Source organism: Aspergillus sclerotioniger (genome assembly GCF_003184525.1).
Source record: "Aspergillus sclerotioniger CBS 115572 chromosome Unknown BO94scaffold_6, whole genome shotgun sequence".
In the NCBI taxonomy this organism is placed as follows: domain Eukaryota; kingdom Fungi; phylum Ascomycota; class Eurotiomycetes; order Eurotiales; family Aspergillaceae; genus Aspergillus; species Aspergillus sclerotioniger.
The window spans coordinates 490,278-516,381 of record NW_020290996.1 but is presented as its reverse complement, the minus strand read 5'-3'; the positions used below and the strand labels follow the sequence as shown (position 1 = coordinate 516,381).

At 52.8% G+C, this 26,104-nt stretch overlaps 13 protein-coding genes across 13 annotated transcripts; 6 read left to right on the top strand and 7 right to left on the bottom strand.

The window, feature by feature from the left end:
• Positions 1-140: 140 nt before the first annotated feature.
• BO94DRAFT_532476 (tyrosine--tRNA ligase MSY1) lies at positions 141-2,382 on the bottom strand. Its single transcript, XM_025611128.1, has 5 exons — positions 1,968-2,382; positions 1,737-1,890; positions 1,399-1,682; positions 998-1,343; positions 141-946 (listed from the first exon to the last, which is right to left on the bottom strand). Exons 1-5 carry the CDS (start codon positions 2,303-2,305, stop codon positions 221-223), a joined length of 1,848 nt encoding a protein of 615 aa, XP_025470295.1. The 5' UTR covers positions 2,306-2,382; the 3' UTR covers positions 141-220.
• Positions 2,383-3,023: 641 nt separating this feature from the next.
• Positions 3,024-5,523, top strand: BO94DRAFT_486735 (uncharacterized protein; the record flags this gene model as incomplete). The annotated part of the gene is made up of 4 exons (XM_025609015.1): positions 3,024-3,190; positions 3,267-3,744; positions 3,792-4,207; positions 4,256-5,523. 4 exons carry the CDS (start codon positions 3,024-3,026, stop codon positions 5,319-5,321), a joined length of 2,127 nt encoding a protein of 708 aa, XP_025470294.1. The 3' UTR covers positions 5,322-5,523.
• Positions 5,524-5,681: 158 nt separating this feature from the next.
• On the bottom strand, positions 5,682-7,653 carry BO94DRAFT_563925 (MFS general substrate transporter; the record flags this gene model as incomplete). The annotated part of the gene is made up of 4 exons (XM_025614384.1): positions 7,286-7,653; positions 7,176-7,232; positions 6,810-7,126; positions 5,682-6,758 (listed from the first exon to the last, which is right to left on the bottom strand). Exons 1-4 carry the CDS (start codon positions 7,431-7,433, stop codon positions 5,682-5,684), a joined length of 1,599 nt encoding a protein of 532 aa, XP_025470293.1. The 5' UTR covers positions 7,434-7,653.
• Positions 7,654-8,553: 900 nt separating this feature from the next.
• Positions 8,554-9,798, bottom strand: BO94DRAFT_511159 (uncharacterized protein; the record flags this gene model as incomplete). The annotated part of the gene is made up of 3 exons (XM_025609752.1): positions 9,777-9,798; positions 9,323-9,676; positions 8,554-9,265 (listed from the first exon to the last, which is right to left on the bottom strand). Exons 1-3 carry the CDS (start codon positions 9,782-9,784, stop codon positions 8,554-8,556), a joined length of 1,074 nt encoding a protein of 357 aa, XP_025470292.1. The 5' UTR covers positions 9,785-9,798.
• A 328-nt stretch (positions 9,799-10,126) lies between these two features.
• BO94DRAFT_572966 (CocE/NonD family hydrolase) lies at positions 10,127-11,912 on the top strand (the record flags this gene model as incomplete). Its single annotated transcript, XM_025614948.1, has 1 exon — positions 10,127-11,912. One exon carries the CDS (start codon positions 10,127-10,129, stop codon positions 11,897-11,899), a length of 1,773 nt encoding a protein of 590 aa, XP_025470291.1. The 3' UTR covers positions 11,900-11,912.
• A 772-nt stretch (positions 11,913-12,684) lies between these two features.
• On the top strand, positions 12,685-15,163 carry BO94DRAFT_532471 (aspartate--tRNA ligase MSD1). The gene is made up of 3 exons (XM_025611127.1): positions 12,685-12,966; positions 13,074-13,783; positions 13,838-15,163. Exons 1-3 carry the CDS (start codon positions 12,786-12,788, stop codon positions 14,945-14,947), a joined length of 2,001 nt encoding a protein of 666 aa, XP_025470290.1. The 5' UTR covers positions 12,685-12,785; the 3' UTR covers positions 14,948-15,163.
• On the bottom strand, positions 15,114-16,952 carry cox10 (protoheme IX farnesyltransferase). The gene has a single exon (XM_025611126.1). The coding sequence runs from the start codon at positions 16,930-16,932 to the stop codon at positions 15,367-15,369; it is 1,566 nt and encodes a 521-aa protein (XP_025470289.1). The 5' UTR covers positions 16,933-16,952; the 3' UTR covers positions 15,114-15,366.
• A 152-nt stretch (positions 16,953-17,104) lies between these two features.
• Positions 17,105-18,215, top strand: BO94DRAFT_532469 (putative monosaccharide-P-dolichol utilization protein). Its single transcript, XM_025611125.1, has 2 exons — positions 17,105-17,815; positions 17,867-18,215. Exons 1-2 carry the CDS (start codon positions 17,189-17,191, stop codon positions 18,155-18,157), a joined length of 918 nt encoding a protein of 305 aa, XP_025470288.1. The 5' UTR covers positions 17,105-17,188; the 3' UTR covers positions 18,158-18,215.
• med8 (RNA polymerase II mediator complex subunit MED8) lies at positions 18,186-19,116 on the bottom strand. Its single transcript, XM_025617028.1, has 2 exons — positions 18,947-19,116; positions 18,186-18,879 (listed from the first exon to the last, which is right to left on the bottom strand). Exons 1-2 carry the CDS (start codon positions 19,069-19,071, stop codon positions 18,237-18,239), a joined length of 768 nt encoding a protein of 255 aa, XP_025470287.1. The 5' UTR covers positions 19,072-19,116; the 3' UTR covers positions 18,186-18,236.
• Positions 19,117-19,300: 184 nt separating this feature from the next.
• On the top strand, positions 19,301-21,576 carry BO94DRAFT_532467 (beta-glucosidase). The gene has a single exon (XM_025611124.1). The coding sequence runs from the start codon at positions 19,679-19,681 to the stop codon at positions 21,479-21,481; it is 1,803 nt and encodes a 600-aa protein (XP_025470286.1). The 5' UTR covers positions 19,301-19,678; the 3' UTR covers positions 21,482-21,576.
• A 1,203-nt stretch (positions 21,577-22,779) lies between these two features.
• On the bottom strand, positions 22,780-23,969 carry BO94DRAFT_543742 (uncharacterized protein; the record flags this gene model as incomplete). Its single annotated transcript, XM_025613151.1, has 3 exons — positions 22,780-23,315; positions 23,378-23,617; positions 23,666-23,969. 3 exons carry the CDS (start codon positions 23,967-23,969, stop codon positions 22,780-22,782), a joined length of 1,080 nt encoding a protein of 359 aa, XP_025470285.1.
• BO94DRAFT_345998 (uncharacterized protein) lies at positions 23,573-24,523 on the top strand. Its single transcript, XM_025607071.1, has 2 exons — positions 23,573-23,625; positions 23,691-24,523. Exon 2 carries the CDS (start codon positions 23,987-23,989, stop codon positions 24,437-24,439), a length of 453 nt encoding a protein of 150 aa, XP_025470284.1. The 5' UTR covers positions 23,573-23,625; positions 23,691-23,986; the 3' UTR covers positions 24,440-24,523.
• Positions 24,524-25,018: 495 nt separating this feature from the next.
• Positions 25,019-26,053, bottom strand: BO94DRAFT_345865 (uncharacterized protein). Its single transcript, XM_025607070.1, has one exon. It carries the CDS (start codon positions 25,876-25,878, stop codon positions 25,105-25,107), a length of 774 nt encoding a protein of 257 aa, XP_025470283.1. The 5' UTR covers positions 25,879-26,053; the 3' UTR covers positions 25,019-25,104.
• Positions 26,054-26,104: the final 51 nt, after the last annotated feature.

The window sequence follows — 26,104 nt, the reverse complement described above, 5'->3', positions numbered from 1 at the left end:
AGACGGACGCGGGGACCTCCCTGACCAATCAGCAGACAGTGGGGACGAGACACCAGCGGGCTACTAGTCGGGTGATCCCGATCAATAGTAATATCGGCACTCTAAATTGAATCCATGATGCTACTTTGACTACTCCGTCACTTCGTATGAATCCATTCGAGGTATACATATGTACACATGTCTAAAAATACAAGGAGTGGTATAATATCAAGCAAGTCATCTAAGGCTTACCGCCTTTGTTGGATCGCGTAGTCTTCTCCTCCCATCCGGGCGCGGTCAGTCCAGCCGCCCTGAATTTTTCATCGCTGATAATCTTCACGATTTTGAACTTCCACTTGCCCAGCTTCAGGAACAACGTGTTTCCCCCGAGGATAAATGTTTCCGTCTTCTCCACTGGCCAGGTCCTGACGGGCGTAAATGCCAGATCATCGGACATTGGCCCACTGTCTCCGGGACGGCTTCCAACATAAGCACCCCTGTTCACAATCACACGGTGGCCTTCACTCTTGGAGGTTACCAGCCCTGCCGACCATAGAACCTTATGCATCGGCTGGTTGTAGACCAGAGAATGGGGAAGAGTGACGTGAGTTTTTGGCATGTTCGCAAAATTGGTTTGGGGGGCGTATGCGTTCCCGGATTGGGGATTATCGAAGCCTGCCGTTGGGGACTGGGCGTTGCCAGGGGAAGAGGGTTTGAGAGGTAGCGGGCTTGGTTCTGCGGTTGACGACCGTGGGCGGAACAGCTGCCGATGCTGGAGAGCGACAGCATCGGCTTCTACTTTACCGTGAATCAGCTCGACAAACTCCGCAGCAAGAGCATGCTGGGCCACCCGCTTGGATGGATCCTTGTTCTGCTCCTCCATAATCTTTGCGATTTCGGGAATCGGCAAGAAGGTGAACATCTTCAAATAGCGCTCAACGGTATCATCCGGGGTTCGAACAAAGAACTGTTAATCGTTAGTAAGACCGGGGTCGCTTTCTGACCGTGTCCAACATACCTGATACAGCTCGAACGTGGACGTCATATCCTTGTCGAGCCAGATCGCATTGCCGGCAGACTTTCCAAATTTCTCCCCTGACGGAGCGGTGAGCAAAGGTGTCGTAATTCCAATAGGCCTATCCAATACATCGTCTAGATCGCTCTTATGCAAGGGGTCCACGTTGTTCTTGCTGATGGATTTCACAGCGTCCATGCCGAAGAGGATATTCCCATACTGGTCTGAGCCTCCAACTTGGACCTGGACGCCCTTTTGGAAGAGTGTCCACCAGTCCCATGCCTGCATTAGGGGGTAGGCAAACTCAGCGAAGGACATTCCATCACCTTTTGTCAGTCGGTTTTTGACCCTGTACTTGAGTGAGCACAACCCTCAACGGAATATCGGGACCGGGGTGGACTCACGTATCTCGGCCCAGCATGGGACCAAGGCGCGTGTGGACTCCCAGATCCCGGAATACATCCACGAGGGGCAACGAATTCCACCATGTGTTGTTGTTCACTAGAGCACGCCTGGCCCGCTCCAAGTCATATCCATGCCTTTTACCGTACATAAATACACTGTTGCCCAGCTTCTTCAGCTGCATGTGCATGCTCGCCATATTTGCCTTCCGGACCGAGGAGTGGACTTGTTCTCTGCTGTTTAGTCGCCCTGTTGGATCGCCGAACCGAGCGGTGGCACCACCAAGCTGTCTAGTATTAGCCGGGCTTCATCATTTCTCATCAATGCGAAGATTACTGACCAGAAATGTAACAGGCAGACCCCAAACATAACCCCAAGCCAACACCATAAAAGGCAGCATATGGCCAACATGCAAAGAGGGAGCTGTCGGATCCACACCAGCATACATGCCAACCCTCTTGTGCGTGAACAGACGGTCTAATACTTTCCGTTCTCTGCAAGTAAGAGTGTCGAGTTAGCAAACTGAGGTATCCCTGAGAGGCACGACACACATTCCAAAGAGATGACCTACCCGACAACATCATGTAGCAGTCCTCTCTCATCGAGGTGTTGTGCAAAGTTCTTCCTCTTTCCCTCCTTGATTTCCCGTGCAAACTCGGCCCATTCTTCTTTGGCCTCCTTCTGCTTCCGCAGGTAATTCTGTGAAATCCATCTGTTCTGCTCCGACCCCACCGAAAAAATAGGGTATCTGATCGTCGGGCGGGTTCCGTTGGAGAGCGACTGGTTCATCCGCAGCACTTCTGCCGTCCGCGCATAGTTACGAGCGCCGCATGGTGTTTGTCGCGATGAGAGGATTATGGGAGTATGAAGGCGTGCCGCGCGGGGCAGAGCCCCAGAGAGAAACCTCATGGGACCAGGCAGTAAACAAGTCAATCACTCGGTGAGTGTGACTGATTGGCGATGAATCGCGTGGAAATGGCGAGAACGGTGGTTCTATCGACTCCAAAATTACCTCCGAGAAGAAGCCGATCCGTTGCGTCGCCGCGGAGAATCGTTGATGCGGAACTTACTGATGGAGTATTTCCTATCTGGGAATGTCACGTGAATGTGTTTGATGCAGCACTGCTTTTGTTCTTCCATACTCCATACTCCGTACTCCTCGGGCAAACTGGGACAATGTTTTCTAATTCCCTATCAGATTGAGGATAATATGGAGATGGGGAACGGTATTTCTTCAGGTGTCACTCCCGATCAGTGACGATATAAATCGTTTATCGCGAGTTCCGGATGGCCTACAATTGGGAGAAGCAAGGCAACCTCAGCAATATCCTCACTATAAATGCAGATACCACTTTTCATCATCCAAATATCCCCCGGTCGATGCACCGTGACTTCCAGAAGGCGTACCCCGCATTCACCCCGGCCCAGATTAGCCGCAGATCCAGATTGCGGGGAAGCAAATAGCCGAAGAAGAGGGATGAGACCCAGAGATGCACGGCCAAGTGCTCAAGGGCCAGCTCGCCCGAGCTCGCCCGAGATCAGAGCACACAACTGCTCATGGCTGAGCGCCCCTTCGGATGGCTGTTTTTGACTAAATGATACCTGGGAATATCTCATATGCTCAGTCATGCCGCAACCAATGCGACAGACCCAGCGAGTCCCACGGACGTGCACCCAGTGCGCTCGCAGGAAGATCAAATGTTCCAAGAAGATTCCATGCGATGAATGCATCCGGCGCGGAGATACTATTTCTTGCAAGCGAGAGGTTGTCAAAGTCCATGGCAAGGTTACCGTGTGAGCCTTTCTCTCCTTTCGCCTGTCTCTATATACTCACACTTTCCACTGTTCCGACTCTGACTGCAAATATTAGCGCCGTTGATGAAGATGCACAAAATGATGATCCTGAGGATGGAACAAGCCTGTTGCGGGAAAATCTGAGCCTCAAGATGCGCATTAGGCAGCTGGAATCTGTTTTCTCGCGACCCGAAATGCTGAAACTAGAGACAAAAGTCTTCCGGTTATCCCCTGCTCCAGAAAGGCCACACTCTTCAGACAAGCTCCTGAACGATTTTCAAAGTCTCCCATTTGGACTTTTGGTTGAAGCATCGCAAGTCTCTGGACGTGTCATTCACCCACGAGACGATCATTTACTACCCATCTTACCCGATCAGCACTGGAGCGAGACAATAGTACAATTTTCTCTAACTCATTTTGGATGGGTTCATTGCTCTCTGGAAGCCTCCGCTTTTATGAATGACCACTGTTCTTTCTGGGATCGCCTAAATCATAGCAGAGCAGAAAGCCCGAGGAACCATGCTTGGATAGCCGTGTATCTCAGTGTGCTGGCTGTAAGTTCCCTTGTCGTTAAATGAGCCCTAAACTCACTTCTTGACAGGTAGGCGTCTACTTTCTAGGTGAAGACGAAAGTCGTCAAATTTGCTTTCTTCAGGAATCACTCCCAGTGTATTCACCTTATAGAACATCGTTGCCCCGCAGAGTACCCACGGAACTATGCCGCACGTGGTGCAAAGCTGCTCTGAAGGAGCTCAATAATGCCAATTGCCTGAGCAAACCTAGTATCTCGACAGTGCAAGCCTTAGCAATCTTGAACATTGTGCATAAAAACCTTGGCGAGTCAAGTCGGGAATACTCTTTGCATGGCCTGGCAGTTAACGTCGCCCGCTTAATTGGAATTGATCGACTTGGTGAACACCACGAAAGATTAACAGGTCCTTTTAATGACACAGGCTTAATTCGGGAACACCGAAATGTCTATCGCAGACTGTGGTGGACACTGGTAATCTGTGACTGGTAGGTCTTTTACCCGTTGCGTTGGGGACATTACTGAGAGATATCAAGGATGACAGTGTGGACCCGTCCAATTTCGATCCACCCTGATTCCTTCACCACTGTATTGGAAACCCAAGATGATATAGAAATGTCTCCGGGTCTCGAAGGCAGTGCTAGCCATGTTCCCTCCCCGTTTGAATACCACAAAGCGATGGCCCAACTCGCGGCCACCATGCAGAACCATGCCCGATCCATCAATGATTGGACAATGGAAGCTGTCTACGCCTCCTTTGAGGAACTTGATTCTGTGGTCGCTTCTTTTCCATCCCACCTCGCCTATCACGGGCCTGATGAACCCGCGCCTCACATCGAAGAAGGCTCTGAATGGATCCATGTCCAGCGCTATCTAATCTACAACTGCTTAGACTCTTGGCGCATCAACCTATGTGTTGCCCTGATCCCGCAACTGCTCAGCAACAGCACAGCCGGGGATACCGTGCACCAGAACGGAATCTTATGCGCAAAAGCCATTCTATCACGCAGATACCATGATCCATGCCCCTATTTTCACAAGTTTTGGGCAGTGACATGTTCCACCGTAACAGCTGCTATCTTCCTAGCTCTGGACATGATCTGCTTCCGCCATCTGCGATCATCTACCGAGGTTGCGGAAGAAAAAGAACTGATCATGTTCAGTATCACTCTCATCGAGTTATCATCCACAGAGACACGACACGACGCCTTACTTGTCCTGCGCCGTCTCGTCAACCTATATGAGATCCTCCGTCCCAGACCATCCATCGACCAGCCCGTGTTCGCCCGAATAATCAAACTAGTTGCATCACCCCGCTTATGGACATCACTTTCCGACGCCGAAACCACGTTACGATTTCTGTTCATGGATACGTCCGAGACGAGCAAGTCGCCAGAGAATGAGGAGCAGCATTTACAAACCAGTAATCCCCACGATCTAACATGCGGAGATATACCAAACAGTCTGAGTCGATTTGCGGTAGAAGCGGCAGAAGATGAGCCTCGCTTCGAGGACCTGTTTTCTTCCGACCTCATCGATATGTCCTTGCCATGGCTTGATCCTGCAACTCTGATTACATTCCCGAATGAGGTGACGTATTGATGATCATGTTAATCTTCGTCTCTTCTCACACCTTTGCTTTGCTATAAGCAGATAGGGTAGATGGGCTTTTCTGTCTATGTCGCCTCTTTCTATACAAAGTGGTTATTTATGTCCCGTCGTTCTGCTTTTACGCTGGTATGCTTTAGTACTTCGCTTGATAGTGTCTTCTAGAACCTTTACTACGTCACTGCATTATTACTATGAATTTAAGATTAATGTCGGTGGTTCATGTTAGCACAGGACTATATAGTTTATGTCCTCACAAAGCGGGTCAAGCAAGCGCTCTTTCAAGGCTCGATCAATATTATTGGGAATCCAAAATAGACGAGCTACAAAGCCACATAACACCCCGCAAGGCTCTCAAAACTCTGCACTCCTCCCATCAACGGCATACCTCATGGTCACTCTCCTCATCCACGGCCCAAACACAAACACCGGAATCCCTAAAGCAGCCACCACCCCCGCAATAATAGCACAAATGTCCAACGCGCCCTGGAATCCCTTCTCGGTAACGAATTTAGTAATCCCAAATGAGATCCCAAAGGAAATCAGTCCTCGAATAGCACAGATTAAGACTAGAATGGGTGCCGCGCGCTCCCCATAACTATCCAGCGAGTAGGTGAATCCGCTAAGCACGATACCAATATAGGCAAAGTACATGCCGTTGAAGGTTGTGATAATGGCCCATGGGGACCAGTGCGTGGGGTGGGAGCCTGCTCGACCGAAGATCACGCAGGAGATGAGGAGCACGACGATGGGGAGGAACATTGGGAGAAGACGGATTTCGGATTCGACCATGCCGTTGCGTCGTCGGGCTACGTATTTGTATAACTGGTCGCCGCCGTAGCCGAGCACTGGGACCATGATCATGGATACGACAATTTGGCCACCTTGGACTAGGCCTAGACTTGTTGTCGAATAGTTGTAGGGTGGTGCACCGAGGAGGGAGGAGAATTCGGTGACTCCGATGACGTAGATTCCGAGGGCGACGCTGTTCATTAAGACGACCCAAAGGATATTGGGGAAGAGGATACATTGTGCCATTTGTTTCCAGCATGTCAGAGCTTCGAACCAGTTTGCGGGACCGTGGAATATGGCTAGACTGTGTCGCCATGTACGGGCTTTGTAGTGGGTGAAGTCCAACGGGACCCGGTTCTTGGTCGTAGCATGCACGATGACTTGCTCCTCGCCCTCGTGGTGAACGTGGACCTCTCCCTCGAATGCGTCAGTTGGCCGCTCATACCGTGACTCGGGCACTAGCAAAAAGGCTGCAATGAAGACGACCCCGCTAGCTATAGCGAATACGCCGTACCACCATCTCCATCCTAGACGGCTAACCAGGTAGGATGTGGCGATTGTTAGGGCAGCTGTGCCAATGGACTGGATGGCGCTGAACCAGGCTAGACGACTGCTGCGCTCGTGGACGAAGTGAATCTCCTACACTCGTCAATTACCATTCCATTCACTCCAGCCCAGGAGACCACATACTTGGATAATAAGCGGACACAGCGCCTCCGACTGCCCCGCTGCCAACGAGAGCACATCTCTCCCCGCAATATGCGACGACAAGCTCCCACTCGCCGCACACCAGATAGACCCCACGGTCAGAATCAGCGCCGAGACCAGGAACACCGGACGCCGTCCCACAGCCATCGCCAATGGCATGGTAATCAGATTCCCGATCCCCATGAACAGCGTCGGGTAGGTCATCAGATCGTCGGTGTGCGGGTTATAGTCGTAATAGGCCATCATGATGGATACGAAGGGGCCCATGCCTGAGGTCATGAGGACGCCTAATACGGAGACTTGATACTATTAGCATTCATCCAGAGATTGACAGGAAATCAAACTCACACATCCCCAACACAAACGTGATTGCCCATTTCTGCCATTGTGGGAAATTCAATGGATCTGACTCTTAGCCACCTAGACGCAAATAACAAGGTGCAATAGGGAAACCATACCTCTTGGATCCGGCGACGGTGTAGGAATCAACATTACCTCGCCATCCTCAACTAGCTTGACTGTGCCCGTTGGGTTCTGTTGTCCTGCCTTTGGCTTGGCAAGTTCATGGTGTGTTGCATTGATGTCTTTGTCATACATCTTGGCCATGAAATGCTATCTCCCATGAACCCCTGTATATGAAGAAGTAGAGGAGAAGATGACCCGGCTTCATATGCAGTCTATCCATGCCGGTAGTTACCCCGTGGGGTCGTTGACTGGGGTAATCGGGGTTCGTCCCTTGGTGGTGGGGAATCCGAACGTGGAGATGGAGGATTTGACGTGGAGCCGAAAGTCTGATTTCTTGTTGTTGAGATTGCTGCGTGTAGCTGCGTAGTGATGCTGAGGTGGGTGTGGAAGAGTGACCATCTGGATGGGAGAATCTCGCCCGAGCTCACCCGAAATGGGAGAGGGGCTTGGATTTGCCGGCTGCCATCCTCGCCCGGACTCACTATCCCATCTTCAATGATCACACAACGACTTGTCAATTATGCATATTGGTGGCAAATGCCTATGCAATTAATTCTCGCACAGATGTGTGGGGATTAAGCAACGGTGAGTTTGATAGTGAAAGTGCCGAGGTAGATTCCCTACTGGATCTAGAAGGAGTCTACAACAGTCTCGAGATGCTTGGTGAAAGATCTATGAGGGGTTGGTGGACCCTGAAGGTCAACAACATGCTTGGTATGATACTTGCAGACTGGGAAAGAGGGGTTGTGCGGCATCGAAAATGTATGCGGTGGAGAACTATCTCCTTATAACAGTGGATATACAACTGACTTGAGAAGGTACAAAATGGGACCTCTGTGTATGAATCGCAGGAGAGTGGAGATTGGGGAGGATTACTAGGGATATCATATATCTGGATGGATGACATGTGGTGGATCTCAATTCACCCTGTTTGAGATTTATTGTGGATCCTAGCAATTTGGCTTCCAGGCATTCAAGAAATGGGAGGTCTTCTCTGCAACTGGTCACGGAAAGCATATAATTAGCAATCTAGATTGATCTATGTTTACCGGGTTTGACGAAATTTTGTCATAGATCAAATATAAATACCCAAAAGGAGTGAAAAGAGATGGACAATGTATTCCCACACTAGCAAATGAGATATAGCGTCACTAAACGCCCAGGAAGGATCATTGTAACTGAAGCAGATGGCATAATCCAGTAACATTGAATATACAAGAATGATTTTACTCAAATACTAACAGTAAACCCCACACTCACATCAATAAGGCACCACCCCCGCCAACTGCAACAACCTCTCACTCCTCACCGGCTTGATAAGAGGCTCGTCCCTCTCCAACGGATCCACCACGTCCTCCCCATCCGCATTCTTCACCATTGCTTTCCCATGCGTAAACAGATTCGTATGCGGCCAATGTGTCGTCGTCTCAAACTTCTCAAACAAGTCCTTTTTCTTCTCCCGATCCTCCTCCCCCATCCACTCTGCCGGCGTATACGTCACATAAACAATCGTGCGCACAACATCCGACTCACCAAACTGCGCCCAGTGCATCTGTCTCGAGTCCCAAAGAATCAAATCCCCAGGTTCAGCACACACTTTGACCAACTCGCATCCGCGCTCCCGGTACCACTCCAAGTCCTTATCATGGAAGGGATGGAAATCCTTATGTTTGGCTGTGCGCCACGGGGTGGGGCCCGTAACGGGATTCTCTTCAAAAAACTGATCGAAAAGGGCCGCGGATTTCTTCATCACGATCAGCCCGCCGTCATTGGGGCCCGCGTTGGAGAGATTGACGATTCCCTGAACGCAGACGAGACCCTTGCGTTCGGGAGCTTGGTCACAGTGTGGCCAGGGTTGGGAGTCGTAGGCGCCGACGATGGATTGAGGGAGGGTGATGTTGACGGTGTCGAAGGAGACGACGAGTTCGTCGGTTTCCCAGAGTTTGGCGAAGGGGGCGATTACGTTGGGTTCACTGGGGGTCTTTCGTTAGGGAGAGTTGAAGAAGAAGGGGAGGGGGAATGGGGCTTACCATCGTACGTCCCAGACGTATTTTTCATGCGCAGCAGAGAAATGCAGATACATGCCACCTTTCCAGCTCTGAGGGAGGTTTTCCTTCTTCCAGGTGGATTTGTCGTTGCGGTCGAAGCCTAGGTTGAATGATTCGAGCCAGGTTAGGGCTGAGTCTCGGTATTCGCTGGCACGTTCTTTGCTGAGCACGCCTTTGATGACGGCGTATCCATCGCGAAAGAAGTCGTCGCGGAAGTCGCCATAGTGAGGCTGCTGGTTCTGGATGGAGGGGAGTTTGTCAGGGGTAGGGGATGGGATGGGTTCGGGGGTGTCGATACGGGAAGGAGCCATGGCTAGGGTTGGATAGAAGTCAAAACTATAAGAAGGGTAACTTGAGTTGTGTTCTGGGAACAAAATATGTTGATGGCACTTAGGGTCTTGGTGATCAAGGTAGTTTTCACTCTTTTATGACCTACATTTGCATCTTGGTAAGGAGATCTCATCCGACCTCGCCCATTCCTCACAGCCGAGCTGATCCCATCCGAGACGGAAACCGTCGCTTGACACGCCCGGATAACTGTAAGCGTGTTTGTGAACTGCCGGATGATCAGGATGTGATGCTATAAACTCACCCGAGCTCGGCCGGGACGGACGGCAAGCCACCGGCGTATGTCCACATGCCGACGGCCATACAGAAGAAAGGAGCTAACAGATGAGTACTTGTGAGTGGCGAGCTGACCGATATATACTAGAGTGGAAGCCTGGTAGCATTCAAAGCAGCTCATAGGACATTTGTCTTTTCCTTGTTTGTTAGCAATTCTAAAAGATGCCTTCTCCTGTACCGATTGCGACTCGTCCAATTGACAAGCCCTCCGTGGGCAGAAACAACTATCAGCCTTTTGGGTTTCGCGAAGAAGTTCTACTACAAGGCTGGAGCAAGAATGGCTCACGCCCCTTGCCCTGCGACATCCACACATCGCACGACGTCGGTATCCAGGTCCGCGATGGAAGCACATTATACTGCGACATATACCGTCCTACCGACACCTCCCAAGCTGTGCCTGCGATTTTGGCCTGGAGCCCATACGGCAAGAAGTTCAATGGAATTAGCATGTTAAAAGTACTTCCCTGGGGCCTCGGAATTCCTGAAGGCGTGCTTAGCGGCCTGGAGAAGTTCGAAGGGCCTGATCCAGCCGAGTTCGTGCCTCGTGGCTTCGCTATCATCAACGTTGATTCCCGGGGATGCGGCGATTCAGACGGCACAGTGGGAATCATGGGCACCCAGGAAGCCGAGGACGGATACGATGTAGTCGAGGCCGTGGCCAAGATGTCCTGGTGCAATGGGAATGTCGGGATAGCGGGAAACTCGCACCTGGCAATCATCCAGTGGTTTATCGCCGCCTTGCAACCGCCATCACTCAAGGCTATTGCTCCCTGGGAGGCATGCAGTGACCTCTACCGGGAGCAGTTTGTGCGAGGGGGCATCTTCGATGCTGGCCTGTTTGATTTCATCATCGACCACAATATCCAGGGCCATAGGGGCATCGAAGACTTCCATGAAATGTATCGGCGAAATCCAACTGCGGACAGTCTGTACTGGAAAGATAAACGACCTGATATCAGCAAAATCAACATTCCCACCTACATCACCGCCTCGTACACAAGTTTCGTGCATACGATGGGATCACTGCGCGGATGGCTCCAGCTTAAATCACCTGAAAAATGGCTGCGCATTTGTCCCTGGCAGGAATGGTACGATATCTGGAACTGCAAGGAATCTACTGCCGATCTCGCGTCCTTTTTCGACCGGTATCTAAATGGCACCGACAATGGATGGGAGAAGACACCCAGGGTACGGACCACCATCCTGCGATTCAATCAAGATCCGTTGTATAACATCACGGAGGAGGATTACCCGATCCCACGAACCGAGTATCGCAAGATGTACTTTCATCCTGAAGGGCGGATGAGTACTGAGGCCCCCAGTGTCGTTTTTTCGTTATCATACAACTCGGAAAAGTATCAGGACTGCGCAAGCTTCACCTATACGTTTCCTGCCCGGACCCGACTTGCAGGGATCCCAAAGGCAGTTGTGTACATGTCGTGCCCCGACTTCCATGACATGGACGTGTATGTTCTGGTGCGCAAGCTCGACGCTCAAGGAAAGACTCTTCTCAACCTCAATATCCCTTGGTCGTCAATTGCACAGTATGGCGTCAGCCCAGACAGCGTGGACAGCATCTCCCCCCGGGAGAAGAACAACCTTATGTTCCATGTCGGGTCATTGGGCATCTTGCGGGCCTCACGTCGAGCCATCGATCCAGCCAAATCCATCCACGAGAACTTCCCTTTTCATCCACACGATCGCGACGAATATATTACTCCTGGGGACATTGTGAAGCTGGAGATCGGCGTGTGGGCCATGGGGGTTGAGTACGAGGCCGGGGAGAGTGTACGAGTCGAGGTTCATGGAAACAGTCCATTGCTGCGGGGTGAGTTCAGTGAGGATGAGGAGTTCCAGGAGCTGGCATCACATGGAACACATGTGCTCCATCTTGGGGGAGAACATCCTTCGCATATTGTTTTGCCGTTTGTATGATGCAATAGGAAGTTGTCTCGATCAAGAAAATAAGATCGGATTTGTCAACAAGCATACTCAAGAGTGAGCGTAGACAGTGACTGCTCGTAGGATGTGAGGTGCTCATCAAGGTTGTCAAGAATACGGCGGGCTGGCGGTAACGACTCCCGCAAGGCCTCAAGGCACTGCACGGACAAACAGGACATACACAGAACGAGAAGCTCAAGAGGGTGATGCTACTGACAGAAAAGATCTGTGACATAAATTGAAATTGTCCTATTCTTCCTAACTAAAGGTAGCCTCTGGCCATGCTGCAGAGCTCTATCATAGGCGCAGCACCTAAGAGTCATACAGCACGCCACTTCCCGAGGCGCAACACCGCCAAGTAATATGTGAGTCAGAGATGCCTTCATCGCGTCCGTTAATTAACAAGGTGGGTGTGCCGAACGCATATTTCATCCTCTCTCCAACCGGAACCCAACAGCCCTTAAGCCCCGAAAGGAGAGCCAGGAGGGCTCCAGGAAGGAGAAAAGGTCATATAGAACACGCTAGGCTTTCATCATCTAGAATTCATGTTAGTGGTATGCAACAAGGATTGACCCGCAAAGGTAGCACTCACAGTAATAAAACTTGGAAGGATGAAGAGGGAAAGAAACATGGCGCCGTGGATTTTCATTTTATTGTCAGTGTGGACAACGCTAAGCTAAGCCGGGAAGGCGGAAAGCACAGTTCTGCCGTGTATCCCCGTCCGGGGCATCGGGGCAATTAGCAGCATCGCGAGATTCTATCAAGAACATCGTCCGATTGCATCGCTTCGCCAGGACGGTCACTGTCACTGGCCCGTATATTGCGCCCTGATTCTCTCCGTGTTGAATTGTGGCAACATGTTTCTCGCCAGGGCGGCACGATGCCCCCTCACCTCCGTGCGACCTATGTTGAGATCTCCAACTACTTCCGCGGCAGGCAACTTGGCCGGGCTTCAGCATTGCAAGCTCACAGCTCCCCTGTACGGTCTTTTCACGATTTCAGCGAGAAGCATCGTGCCAATGTATTGCCAGCAGAGTTTCTAGATAAGTTTAAACAATCGAGTTCGTCACCCTGCCACCGAACGTAATCGTCTCAGCATTTCTATCTCAGAAGAGCAAATTGGAGCAGTTGCGTCTATGCACCGGATGCTAACATCCGATACCCAAAGTTGAATTCTCTCAAGCGACATGGGATATCGACACCTTACGTTCGGAGGGACATGAAGGCCAATCGGTTGTCCTTCATGGATACCTGGACAAACGCGACGATATAGGCAAAGAGCTCGCCTTTGTCCCCTTATTCGAGCCCAACCTGAATCGTTCCATACAGCTACTCTCAAACGAGAGCAGCAAGACCCTCTCTCTGCTCAAGAAGATCAGCAGAGGCAGCCCAGTGGTTGTCAAAGGCACGATTAAGCGCAAGGTCTCAAGAACCAAGGAAGAAGAGCTCGCAGATCCTTGGGAGGTTGTGCTGGAGTCTGTGCAGCCCTTGAACGAGTTTCCGCGCGAGATCGTGATGTTTGGAAAGCAAGTTGTTCACCCGCCCAAGCATCGGCATCTCCAACTACGAGCCAGCAGCGAGCTGCGTGATGCGCTCCGGTTCCGAGCGAAAGCACGCAATGTCTGCCGCGAGGTACTAGAACAAGCCAACCCGGCTTTCGTGGAGATCGAGACACCGCTACTGTTCAAGTCGACCCCAGAGGGAGCTCGTGAATTTATAGTGCCTACCAGAAAGAAGGGAAAGGTCTACGCTCTCCCGCAGAGTCCGCAGCAGTACAAGCAGATTCTCATGGCCAGTGGAATGCCGAGATACTTCCAGTTCGCGCGCTGCTTCCGTGATGAAGACCTTCGCGCTGATAGACAGCCGGAATTTACCCAGGTGAGATCCAACAGCCACCATAGAACGAATCTCCCTGCTCACTGAATACTCTAGCTGGATATGGAAATGGCTTTCGCTAGCGGAGAAGACGTCATGAAAGTGGTAGAATCACTGATCTGTGGCCTGTGGTCGAACCTGATGGAAGAGGCCCCTTCACAACCATTCCGCAGAATGACCTACCAGGAAGCAATGACCCGCTATGGTTCAGACAAGCCGGATACCCGACACGGAATGGAGATCCATCGCATCGAACACATCCTCCCTACCGACCTCGTGCAGAAGATCACCCCCCTGACCGAGCCGATTGTAGAGGCGTTTAAGCTCGAAACTATCAACCAGTCACCACACGCCACACGCGAGTTTATCTCACGTTTCCTTGACTCGCGCGAGGGCGAACTCTTCAACAAAAACCCCGACGGCGCCCCAGGCATCTTCATCTATGACGCATCGACGCCCCTGAACGGTCTGGGCGCCCTCGGCTTCGAAGCAGCCGAAAAGCTCGAGCAAATGCTTGACCTCAACCACGGTGATCTGATAGTCCTCCAAGCTCGCCCACAAGGCCCCTTGTCCGGCGGCTCAACCCAACTTGGCGCCCTCCGTCGTGCCCTAGCCCCTGTGGCCATCGCCGACAACATGATCGAAGCCCCCCGAGGCTTTGAATTCATGTGGATTGTCGACTTCCCCCTCTTCACTCCCCTCGACGGCTCCGAACCCGGCCAAGGCGGCACCGCCGGCTTCTCCGCCACCCACCACCCCTTCACAGCCCCAAAGACCGCCGCAGACGTCGACCTTCTCAGTACAGACCCTACTAAAGCCATCGCCGACCACTACGACCTAGTCGTCAACGGCGTTGAGCTCGGTGGCGGCAGTCGCCGTATCCACTGCGCCCTGACCCAGAACTACATCTTTAAGCAGATTCTGGGTATGCCCAAGGAGCGAGTAGACGAGTTCCAGCATCTCCTCAGTGCCCTATGGGCCGGATGTCCACCCCACGCTGGGTTCGCTCTGGGCTTTGATCGCCTCGTCGCGGTCATGCTGGGCAAAGAGTCGGTGCGGGATGTGATTGCGTTCCCGAAGATCGGGAAGATGGGTGAGGACCCGATGGTCAAGGCACCGAGTAAGATTAGTGAGGAGGTGGCGAAGTTGTATGGATTGAGGAGATGAGAGTTCAACTCAGGTTGTGTTTGTATATTACGTGTATATCTATGTATGTATGTTAGATGATTCTCTACTCTGTGTGTATAAAGCCCCGGGGTTGGATTAGTTTACGGTATGATGAACCAAGGTGAAGGTGTCTAGACGGCTTGCAGATAAAGACAAGACGCAAGGAGAAAAGGTCAAGATAGATATTGTAGATGCGTGACGAACTAAAGAATGGCGACTTGTTCAAGACAAGACAAAACACATATCTACATCACCATGTTACAGATTAAGGAAAAGATAGAGGGAAATAGATCATAGCTGCTGTTGTACAAACGCCGACCAAAACGGGAATCTAATACATCCATATAAGATAAATGATGAGGGGAGGGTACGACCCCATGTGTTTTCTGTTTCTGTTCCTTTTTCTTTGTACTGTGCGATCATGCCGCACGAGTCACCACTGCATTGGATTGTGATGAGACCGGTTCCTCTTCTTCTTCGTCAATATAGATATATTCATCGTCCGGGTCTGGTTGACCCAAGACCTTACGCCAGACGCCGTCCCAAAGACCCTTCTTCGTGACGAGACCACCGATCAGCAGAACAGGGAGCTGCCAGATACTCGCCCAGAAGAGACCACGGGCGGTACCGTTCGCGCCCTGGTGCTGCCAGAAGTGGTAGGCTTCCTTCACTAACCAGGCGTTGGCGACAGAGCTGCTGACCAGGAAGCCGTGGCCGACGACACCGACCCACCAGAGGCCGATGGAGATGGGGAACATCAGAACCGAGTAGCGCAGGGCAACACGGGCGTTCATCGCAGGATTCTTCCAGCACAGCATTTTGTAGCCGGCGCGCTTGTACTCTTCGCGGATGGTATGGGACAAGGCGTTAAAGTGGGGGAATTGCCAGGCAAAGAGAATACCGGCTATCAGCCAACCACCGATGCTGTCCTTGCTGAAGAGCATATCGCGCCAGGTGTCGTGGCCGGTGGTGGCGGTTTGTCCTGCAGCAGCCACCCAGCCCATCAACGGCGGGATGCCGCCTACGATTGCGCCAACCCAGGTGTTGATGACATGCAGACGCTTAAGCGGTGTGTAGACGAAGCCATACAGAACGATGTTGCTAGCGGAAAGAGCTGCGACGGTGGGGTTGGTGCCGAAGTAGAGCATACCCACACCGGTGATAGCGGTCGCGATGGCGAAGATGACGGCGGCGCGGCGGGAGATCAGGCCTCGGACGAGCGGGCGATTGCGTGTGCGGGACATGAGGGCGTCGTATTTCGGCTCCAGGAACATGTTGATCGTGTTGGCGCTGCAGCAGGAGATGAAGGTGCCGGCCGTCAGGTAGAGGAAGGTTAGGGTTGAGGTAGAGAGAGTCGGTAGCGGAGTCATAGACGGATCGAGTGTGAGGAGAGACGAGATTGGGTACATGCCGTAGGCGGAGGTCGTACTCAGCACAATAAGGACGGAGAGACGAGGCTTGCAGAGGGCGAGGAAGGCCGCCATTTTGCGACGGAGGGAGGAGGTGGGCAGCGTGGACGAGAAAGCCGACAGCTGTGCGGAGGCATCGGGGGGGATAACATGATCAGGGTTGGGTGTTTGAGCGTTTGCTTCTTCCTTCAGACGTTTCCTCCGGCGATGAGGAAGCTCGGATTGTGTGGATTCGGAGACAGTCGCGGAGGTGTTGACCTGGTGGTCTGATGATGGCAGATTCGAGGACTCCGTGCCGGAAGAGACATTGCTGCCGGAGAGCGAGGAAGCCAGACCGGCCTTGCTCGTAGAGCTATCATCTGCGCGATTGGCCGAGAAGTAAGTCTTGTTCAGGGCTGACTGGGTGGAGGGGCCGTCTGCAATGCCCGAGCGAGACCGGGGGGATAAGATGAAGGTGCGGAGAGCGGCGGGGGAGGATCGCGGGGGACGAGCTCGATGTAGAAGACATTGGGAGCATATCCGGCTGGGATCGCCGGGGGATCCTATCCTCCGTAGCGAGGACCGGAGGAGACTCATGGCGGAGTCCTGCAGTGGGGTTCTGCTATACCACAAACCAGCAGCGGAAGTGAAGCTCAAGCCGCAGACGAAGAAAAGCCACGGCGGGGCGGAGCGACCACAAGCGCAGGTCCGGAGATGCGTTGGTTGCCTTTGTTGTTGGCCGCTCCGTCTTTTTTGTCTCCGTCCTTGCGTCGAACTTCCTTCCTGTCACCCAACCCTCCCTTGGCCTTGTTGGACCTCTTTCTTTGACCTCACGGTCCCCCCACCTGCCAAAATGGACGCCATTCAGAAAACCATCATTGATCCCCTCCAACCCCTCCTCCGCCCCGTTGTTTCGGCTATGCCCGAACCGGTCCACGATGCGATCGTCTCGCTGATCGGCTCTTCTTGCCACAACACCCTCGTGGTCGATTTGGATGTCAGCAAAGATCCCGCCTGTACCTCTCTTGCCATCTCGAAGGCACTGGGCATTGCCATCGTCGGTGCTAGCGCCATCGTCAAGGTGCCCCAGATTCTCAAACTGATCGGCTCTCGCTCTTCGGCCGGTGTATCCTTCGTTTCTTACGCTCTCGAGACCGCCAGTCTGCTGATCACGCTGTCGTACAGCGTGCGCAACCAGTTCCCGTTCAGCACCTTCGGCGAGACGGCATTGATTGCGGTGCAAGATGTGGTGGTCGGTGTGTTGGTGTTGACATTTGCGGACCGGCCCACTGCTGCTGCTGCGTTTATTGCAGTCGTGGCGGCGAGCGTGTATGCACTGCTCTTTGACCAGACCCTGGTGGATGCGCAGACGATGGCTCTGCTACAGGCCGGCGCAGGAGCTCTTGGTGTGGCCAGCAAGGCGCCTCAGATTTACACCATCTGGCGTGAAGGCGGTACCGGCCAGCTGAGTGCTTTCGCAGTATGTTTACCCTACCCTAATCTACATGTTTCGTTACTAACGGATGTTTAGGTCTTCAACTATCTCGCCGGTTCCCTTTCTCGTATCTTCACGACTCTCCAGGAGGTGGATGACAAGCTTATTCTGTATGGGTTCATTGCTGGATTCAGTCTGAACCTGATTCTGGCGGCCCAGATGCTGTACTATTGGAACAGCCCGGCCAAGTCCCAGAAGAAGAAGAAGCCCGTTGCGGTAGCGATTCCTGCGAAGGCGCCCACTGCAACCAGCTCGGGCGTGTCTCCCAGGCCCACTGGGTCGCCCAAGCCGACCGGCAAGGCGCCCACCACACGCCGCCGGGGTTAGCTGTTTTTCTTTTGACCAGTTTTGATAGAATTTTTAATCTATTTGGCTCTATTCCAAACATTTCTGCTGTAGTAAAATCTCACCGCTGTCCCGGCACGGCGCCCATAGTCATAAACCTCAAAATCTCATCCAAAGGCACCACCGGCGCAACGACCTTCGGCCCAGCCCCAGGCGTCGCATTCGCAGCCGCAATATCAAACTCCAACCCAGCTCCAGCTCCGGACCGCCTCCTAACCCCAACAATCTCCATCTCATCGGCCTCGCCCTCCCCTTCCTCACTGTCACTCTGATCCTCGTCATCATCATCGTCATCATCCAACACCCTCGCCAAACCCGTCACCACCTTCTCAATTCCCATTTCCCGCTCTTCCAGCGTATAGTCCCCACCCCAGTTTCTCCTCCTCGCCTCCTGGTTTGCCTCCACTGGCGCCCAATCCCATAAATCAGCGAGTGCCTGTTCAGTCAATCCCTGTCCGTGCCCTAGGGCCGCAGAATCGGTCGTTCCAGCGCGTCGACCTCGAGCAACCCAATCCTCCACTCTGGGGTCGAGTTTCGTACGTAGAACCTGTTCCAGCGCGACATTGTTGGTTGGGACGCGCGAGGGGTAGGATGCGTCCGGGTAGGCGACGACATTGGCTAGGAGGTCGCGGTTATCGGAGAGGTGATCGGATATGGTGAGGAGGTTGTTGGAGATGATTGTTGCTTGGGATTGAAGGGATGTCCTGGAGCTTGTTAGTGATTTTAGAATGAGGGGAGGGAGGGGGACATGTTGGTGAAGGACAGGCATACCATGAGGGAAGAGGATCGCTTTGGTTGAGACTGGTGATGAGGGAGGCGAGGGAGTGGGTGAGTTGGATGAGACGTTGGCGGGACTGTTCGAGAGTTTTGATCTGCTCTTGGCTTAGGGAGGACATCTTGTATGATGGGAGTGGGGTAGTGAGGGGTGTGATCTGGGTTTGGATGCCAGGCCGTAAACAATCACAATCCGTGATGCCGGAGATGAGCCGGAGAGAATTGGTGCCTGAGGTGTCAGGTGAAGCCGATTCAGGTATTAATCTCGTATTCGTATGCAACGCCTTCCACGGAGGGAATCCATTTTCTCCGCCGCACTGAACAAACCATCTTTCTTACACTTCTCTGTGATCTTGTTCCGTCCACGACCGCCTCGCGTATTAGCTACTCCACACTAATGTCTTTTAGTTGAAATTGCAATGTACCAGTCTCAACGAGCGTTGACGTCAGGTCTGTGGGGGATCGCCATTCCCCCGGCTTCATGCCGTGACCTTGCGTATTTACCCCACAATATGAAAATGAATTCCGCTCAACTGACTTCCGTCTGAATCCTGCCAAGTAGCCGGTTGTTCCTCATTAATGGCTTTATGTTCGGATTATCCGGACAACTGCCGCTTCCAACTCCCGTTCAAGATGAGTTAGGAGTATATATACTTTGAGAAGAGGGTGGTTACTGATCTCACTGGCCCAAGAGTCAAAGCATCACTATAGTCTGATAGTAACCAGAAGATGCGTTGCTCTCTTAGTTGTGTGGTGGCTCTAGGTGTAGCCGGTGGGATCCAGCTCGTTCAAGCGTCGCCTATGGCCCAGGAATCTCCTGCGTCAAAGACATCTTCAAACTCCTATGGTTCCTTTACCTACGCTCAGGTCACTTCGACTCGATACGCCACTTCGTTGAGTGCACCGCTGTCCTTTGCCACGCCGTTTGCCCCAGCTTTCAGTCAAGCGTCAACTCTGCTTCCCAGCAATGTGACCTATACCACATACACTCTGCACCCCAGCCAGACTGTTGCACCAGACGGTCAGTATGGGCAGAGTGCTTACGCTGCTCTGTGGGCCAATTTATCCTATACTTCTGCTCCCCCGTTCACGACTACAGTCACCCCCACCGCAGTGCCCTCCAGCGAACTGATCTACCCTCCTACTCTGTACAACAGGGTCGATAATGCGGACCTGAAGCTACCCTCGGATTTCATCTGGGGCGTTGCAGCTAGCGCATGGCAGATCGAGGGAGGTCTGCAGCTCGAAGGCCGTGGTCCCTCTGCCCTGGACACCATCGGAGCCATCCAGAGCAACGACAGCCAGTCAGATGCAAACATTGCTGACCTGAGCTATTTTATGTACAAGGAGGACATTGCCCGGTTGGCTGCCATCGGTGTCCCATACCTGTCTTTCAGCATCTCCTGGCCCCGGATCGTTCCTTTCGGTACAGCCGGCTCACCCATCAACACCCAGGGACTACAACACTACGATGATGTGATCAACACCTGTCTGGAATATGGCATTACCCCCGTCGTGACATTGAACCATATCGACCTCCCACTCAGCCAACTAGACGACATGTCCACCTTTTTCGACAACTTCATCTACTACGCAAAGCAAGTCATGACCCGATACGCAGACCGTGTCCCCTACTGGGTCACCTTCAACGAACCAAACATTGGAGTCGGCACCTCATTCAGCGACTGGAACGATCTCACCCGCATCCTGACGGCTCACGCGGCAGTCTACCACTGGTACAAGGACGAGCTACAAGGAACCGGTCAACTGACCGTAAAATTCGCCAACAACCTAGCCGTTCCCCTCGACCCCTCTAATTCCAGCCACGTCGACGCAACCCTCCGATACCAGGACTTCATCCTCGGAATCATGGGCAACCCTCTCTTCCTAGGGCAACAGTTCCCCTCGGACGTCCTCAACACACTCAACCTAAACCTCACCGCATTGACCGAGGACCAGATCTCGACCATCCACGGCACCGTCGACTTCTGGGCCTTTGATCCCTACGTCGCCCAATTCGCCTCCCCAGCCCCAGGAGGCATCTCCGCCTGCGCAGCCAACCAGTCAGACAGCGCATGGCCCGAGTGCGTGAGCACAACCATGATCCAAGCCGACGGCTGGCTAATGGGCGACATGTCCAACGCCTACGCTTCAATCGCCCCGCAATACGTCCGACAACAACTCGGCTACGTCTGGGATACCTTCAAACCGTCTGGGATCTTGGTCTCGGAGTTTGGTTTCAACCCGTTTGCCGATTCGCAGCGTTCCGGCGACGCCCAGCGATACGACCTGGAGCGCACCCTGTACTACCAGGATTTCCTAGAGGAGATTCTCAAATCCATCCACGAGGATGGCGTGAATGTAATCGGTACACTGGCATGGAGCTACCTGGATAACAACGAGTTCGGGAGCTATGACAACCAGTACGGAATGCAAAGCGTCAATCGGACAGATGGGACCTGGAGACGTCAATATAAGCGGAGTTTATTTGATTACGTGGATTTCTTCCACGAGCATGTTGAGAGTACTTAGCTGAGTCTACGTGCCTTGATCGTGTGGATATTATTCCTACATAGTACGACCTATATCTGCAGCATCTAAAAATAGCAGAGAAAGATACTAGCTCAGCTTAAATTAGACTCTTATCTCCAGAATCCCTGCAAGATATCTACTCAGTCACCATCACGAACCCAAAGCAAGCTAGCACCCCAACAAGTAAACAATCCCCTCTATCCATTTATCTACACTTACTTCCGAGAATAAATTTTAAAGATAGACCAGACCACCTCACCCAACTAACGCACACACAGATAATCCCAAAGCCAAACAGCAACAACAATAACCACAACCCAAATCAACAAAACCCCCTCCCTCTCTCCCTCCTGCCCTTCCCACCACCCAACTCCAACACCATAGATACCCGCAAGAACCCAACCCATCACACCACAGTAACAATAGTAACAATCCACAATCCAGCCACAAACATTAGATACATACTTTCCTCAGCTTAGGTTACCTATCTATCTATCCAAAAATAAACCTCCCTATCTAGTACCCTGCTTTCTAGTGTACTATCCGCCCATCCTATCCAATCACACCCCACCCACCCCCAAAGGCTCTTGGCATACACCTCTCCCTCTTGGCATGCATATCCCCCCCCTCCACGTACTCCGTCTACCACCCAATCAAACCCCCAAGAAGCCTGTCACCTTCAACCCGTGTTTATTTATAGCCACGGCATTTACTACTGAATACAATCTTTCTTCAGGTACTACACGACACAGCCGTCCGGAGAACAAATCGTGCATTGTGATAGGGTAGGGAGGGGTGGTACAGGATGAGAGGTAGGTTTGGACCCTGCAGCCATGGGCGGTTATTCTACCTAGTGTTCGGGATTATTGCTCGGGGGGTTTTGTGTCTGGGTGTGGAAGGGGAGGGGAGGGGAGAGGGGAGGGTATAAAGTGGGGTGTGCGGTCTTCAGGGTCTTTCTTCTTCTTCGTCTTTTTTCTGGTGTTTGTGTTCAGTTGGTGGTCTCTCTCTATCTTTCTCTATATTTTCTTTCTCTTTCTATCTTCTCTTCTGCTTCTGGTCCATTGAAATCTTGAGAACATCTTTCATGAATTGGTTGATTTAACAAATATTCTGGTACTGGTCGCTAAGGACCCAGATCATAACTATGTGCATGCATGCTGTGCGGTGCAGGGGTATATGCCTCATTATGCACATCAAAAACTGAGCGAAAACGACAAAGGGCATCATTCATCAACGACAACTCTCATCCTCGCAACGCTCTCACAACGCTCCTGCGCATCATCCCGACTAATTACCTCCTACAGCTTCAAATCACCCATGGAATACTCATGGGACAGACCTTTCCCCTTGTCTCCTGCTGGCGTCACGGTCTCGGTCATCACCTGCTTGGAGTACCCCACCTCATGAGTGCGACCGTCAGTATCCACGACCTGGAACCCCGGGCCGTATTGATGTTGCTGCTGCTGCTGCTGCTGCTGCTGCTGATACACTCCAGGCGGGTACATCTCCTGTGGCGGATACTCGCTCCAGGGATGTTCCGCCGCCATGGTCTTCCACTGCCGCAGCTCCTCGTCCTCACGGGACTGTCGATGCCACCAGCTGATACCGAGCACGCACCCAATGGTCATGATAAAGAGAAAAATCACGAATCCCATGACCGGGAGGCCGATCAAGGTGGCCAGTCTGTAGTTTACGCCACCGCCACTAGGACTGTCCAGAAGGTTGCTGGTGTAGGTCGGTAATTGGGACTCGGAGAAAATTGACGAGGGACTAATGGGAAAGGCGGTTTGCGACGGTACTGGAAAGTGGCAGTCATAGCGGAGGGCCTCGAGGACTGCAATTAGTGACAATGTTAGCGAGGAATCGTGTGCACCAGGGAAATGGTAAGGAACCCACAATTTGCCATATACACCTGATTTCCGGTCAGATTATAGCAGAATTCGCACGTGTCAATATGGTTGTCCGCAAATGCGGAGGTTGAACACCAGGCCCGCAGGTTGTTATCATTCGGATTCAGCAGGTCAAACTCGATCGCGTCATCCAGCCCTAGACAGGACACCAGACACGGCGTCGAGATGTCGTTGATGCTTATCGGGTAACCATAGACACAGGTGCTAAACGCATAACGGAGGTTGTCTAACAGTGTCAGTACAGTACAACGAAAGCAAGGTATCAAGCACTTACAGAGTCCCCAGTCCACGTCCGTCAGTTGCGAATTCGGATCCGTGTAATTGCTTTCTAATGCACACGAGATGCATTTCTGAAAGTTTTCGCCAGTCGTGGTGTCGTTATACGCCGCGTCTAAGCAGACAATTTCGGACGAGGTGGTATTGGTGGGATCGTTACAAACGTCCCAACATGGCGAGCCTTCGGTCACGTACAACGCAGCCGCCCTGGGAGCGACGTGGCTGAGGAGCAATAGAGGCGCCGCGGCAGCAGCCGCAGCCCAAATCGTAGATCTCGGGCTTGGACCCCAAGAGCCGAACATCTTGGTATTCTCTTGGTATGGATCACTCGTCGTTAGACAGCACGATCTCCTCGCCAATGCTACCGCCTATCTTACGGCCGAACGAAGGAATAGCTGGAGGCTGCGAGGTCGACAGAACCCGCGTCGAGATCACCGCGCAGCGAGAGACAGATAAGGGGGCAATCGGGAGACACAAGATGGGGAGACAAGAGGTAGAAATGGCGATGGTGAACCGGTCCCAGACCAGATCGTCGGCTGAACGGCAGGATCGGTGCCATGGTGGATTGATAAAGCAGGCGCCCGCGGGGAGGAGCAGCGTTCCGTACCGGATTGCCAGACATAGCAAGCTCTTTGGCTGGAGGATGAAGATCCAAGGAGCAACTGGCCGGGCGCTACGACAGCCTCTCAGAGGCAGCCAAGGCGGGTTGGAGTGTGACAGTGATTGTGACAGCAACTGCAGCTGGTCGTGCCGCTGCCCGTTGATTCGCTAACCCTTCAGCCTGCATAATCATTGGCGGGCGGGCGCATTTGGCTGCGGGTTGGGGCAAGAATGCGTGGTGATGGCCGAGGATTGGCGGAGGAGGAGGAGGTGCTCGCGGGGTTCGGCGCTTGCTCGCAGCCTCACATTGGCCCGTGTGGCCCTGCATGCAGTTGTCACATCAGCCCAGCCATCCGGGGCTCCTGGCCAATGAATCCCGCAACCCCCAGCATCCCCCGACAACCCCTCCTTGCGCCATCCGCTTAATCTCGAGGGCGCTTGGGGAGGTGGACCCAGCTGAGCTGCCCGCATCTGTAGGCTGTCGCCTCTTGTCACCCGCAGCGAGACGCCGCGAGAAGCAAAGCACCGTAGGAATTGATCCAATTGTCCAAAACTTAAACCAACATTTAGAAAAGGCACCACAGCCAAAAAGTAAAAATGGTAAAATGGTAAAAAGGCAAAAAGAAGAACGCCTCCCGAAAGGAATTGAGACGCCACGATGCATGTAGGTTAAATCTTTTGCCCTCTTACGGCTGGCTTAATAGAATCGCATCCACCCAAAAAAGACAAGCCATGTCGGCGTAACTCGGTCCTCAGCCCCTCAAAACAGTGAAACATGCGTGCAAGTGATCAAACTAAACAAAAAGCCTCCCATGCATCTAGCCCTCGCCCTGGTAATCACCCGTACAATTCATCATACGACGGGACCATTTCCGGCTGAGTCGGCAAACTCAGCGGCTCCGGTTTGGGACGCCGCGTCGGCTTTTTCTCAAGTTGCGTAGACAGACGATGCCCATGAGGTCGTGGGTCTTCCGACGGATTAGAGGGCGCAGATGAGGTGTAACTGGTATGCTTCGAACTGGCCGTCCCTGGTCCAGGTATCGTTGGCTCCGCCAGGTTGCTCTGAACACTGAACCGACGCATGCGAGATGTGACTGACAATGGAGGTGATTTGGAAGCACGCGAATAGGCCTCAGGCTCCTCTGTATCGGCTGGATTTCGATCTCGAGAAACATTGAGGGGAGCTGGAACAGCCGCAGCATCTTCCTCGCCTTCAGAGGACTCGTCCGAGTAAGACTGGTCGCATTCTATGGGAGAACCCATGGCCAGTCCTATCCGGGGGCTATTGGGTTGATCTTTCCGTCGGACCCGACAACCAACTCGCGCGTCGTAGTGGCCCGTAGGAATAGTCATGGCCGAATCCACAGAGGGCGTCCGCGCACCAGATCGTACATGACTCCCCATCCGAGGGGAGGTGGCGGATCGATTGAGTTCCATTGAGCCATGCCGTCGCTCAGGGTCGGTAGAGGCTGAATGACCCCCGGAAGATGAATGATCCCATTGATTCCAGGACCCACCATTGGGATAGGTGATCGCAACATCCCCCCATCGCGAGTGCAACTCGGAGGATAGTTTCTGCTTGCGCCGCAGTTTCTGGATGATGGCCGTCATGGTCGCAGGAGCGCCCTTAATGTACTCGAGGCTGGAGCATCCAGAGCCCGCGTCAGCATCGACCGCACAGGTCCCTACCAAGAGCACGGAGGAAAAACTAGGTTAAGAAGGATCAAGTCCACAACGGTACCTTAAAATGAAGGGCCCGCCGTCTACGTGTTTGTGTCAGGTCCTTCTGATCCAGAGCCCCCACGGCCGGGCTCCAAAGCTGGCTAGAACAGGAAGG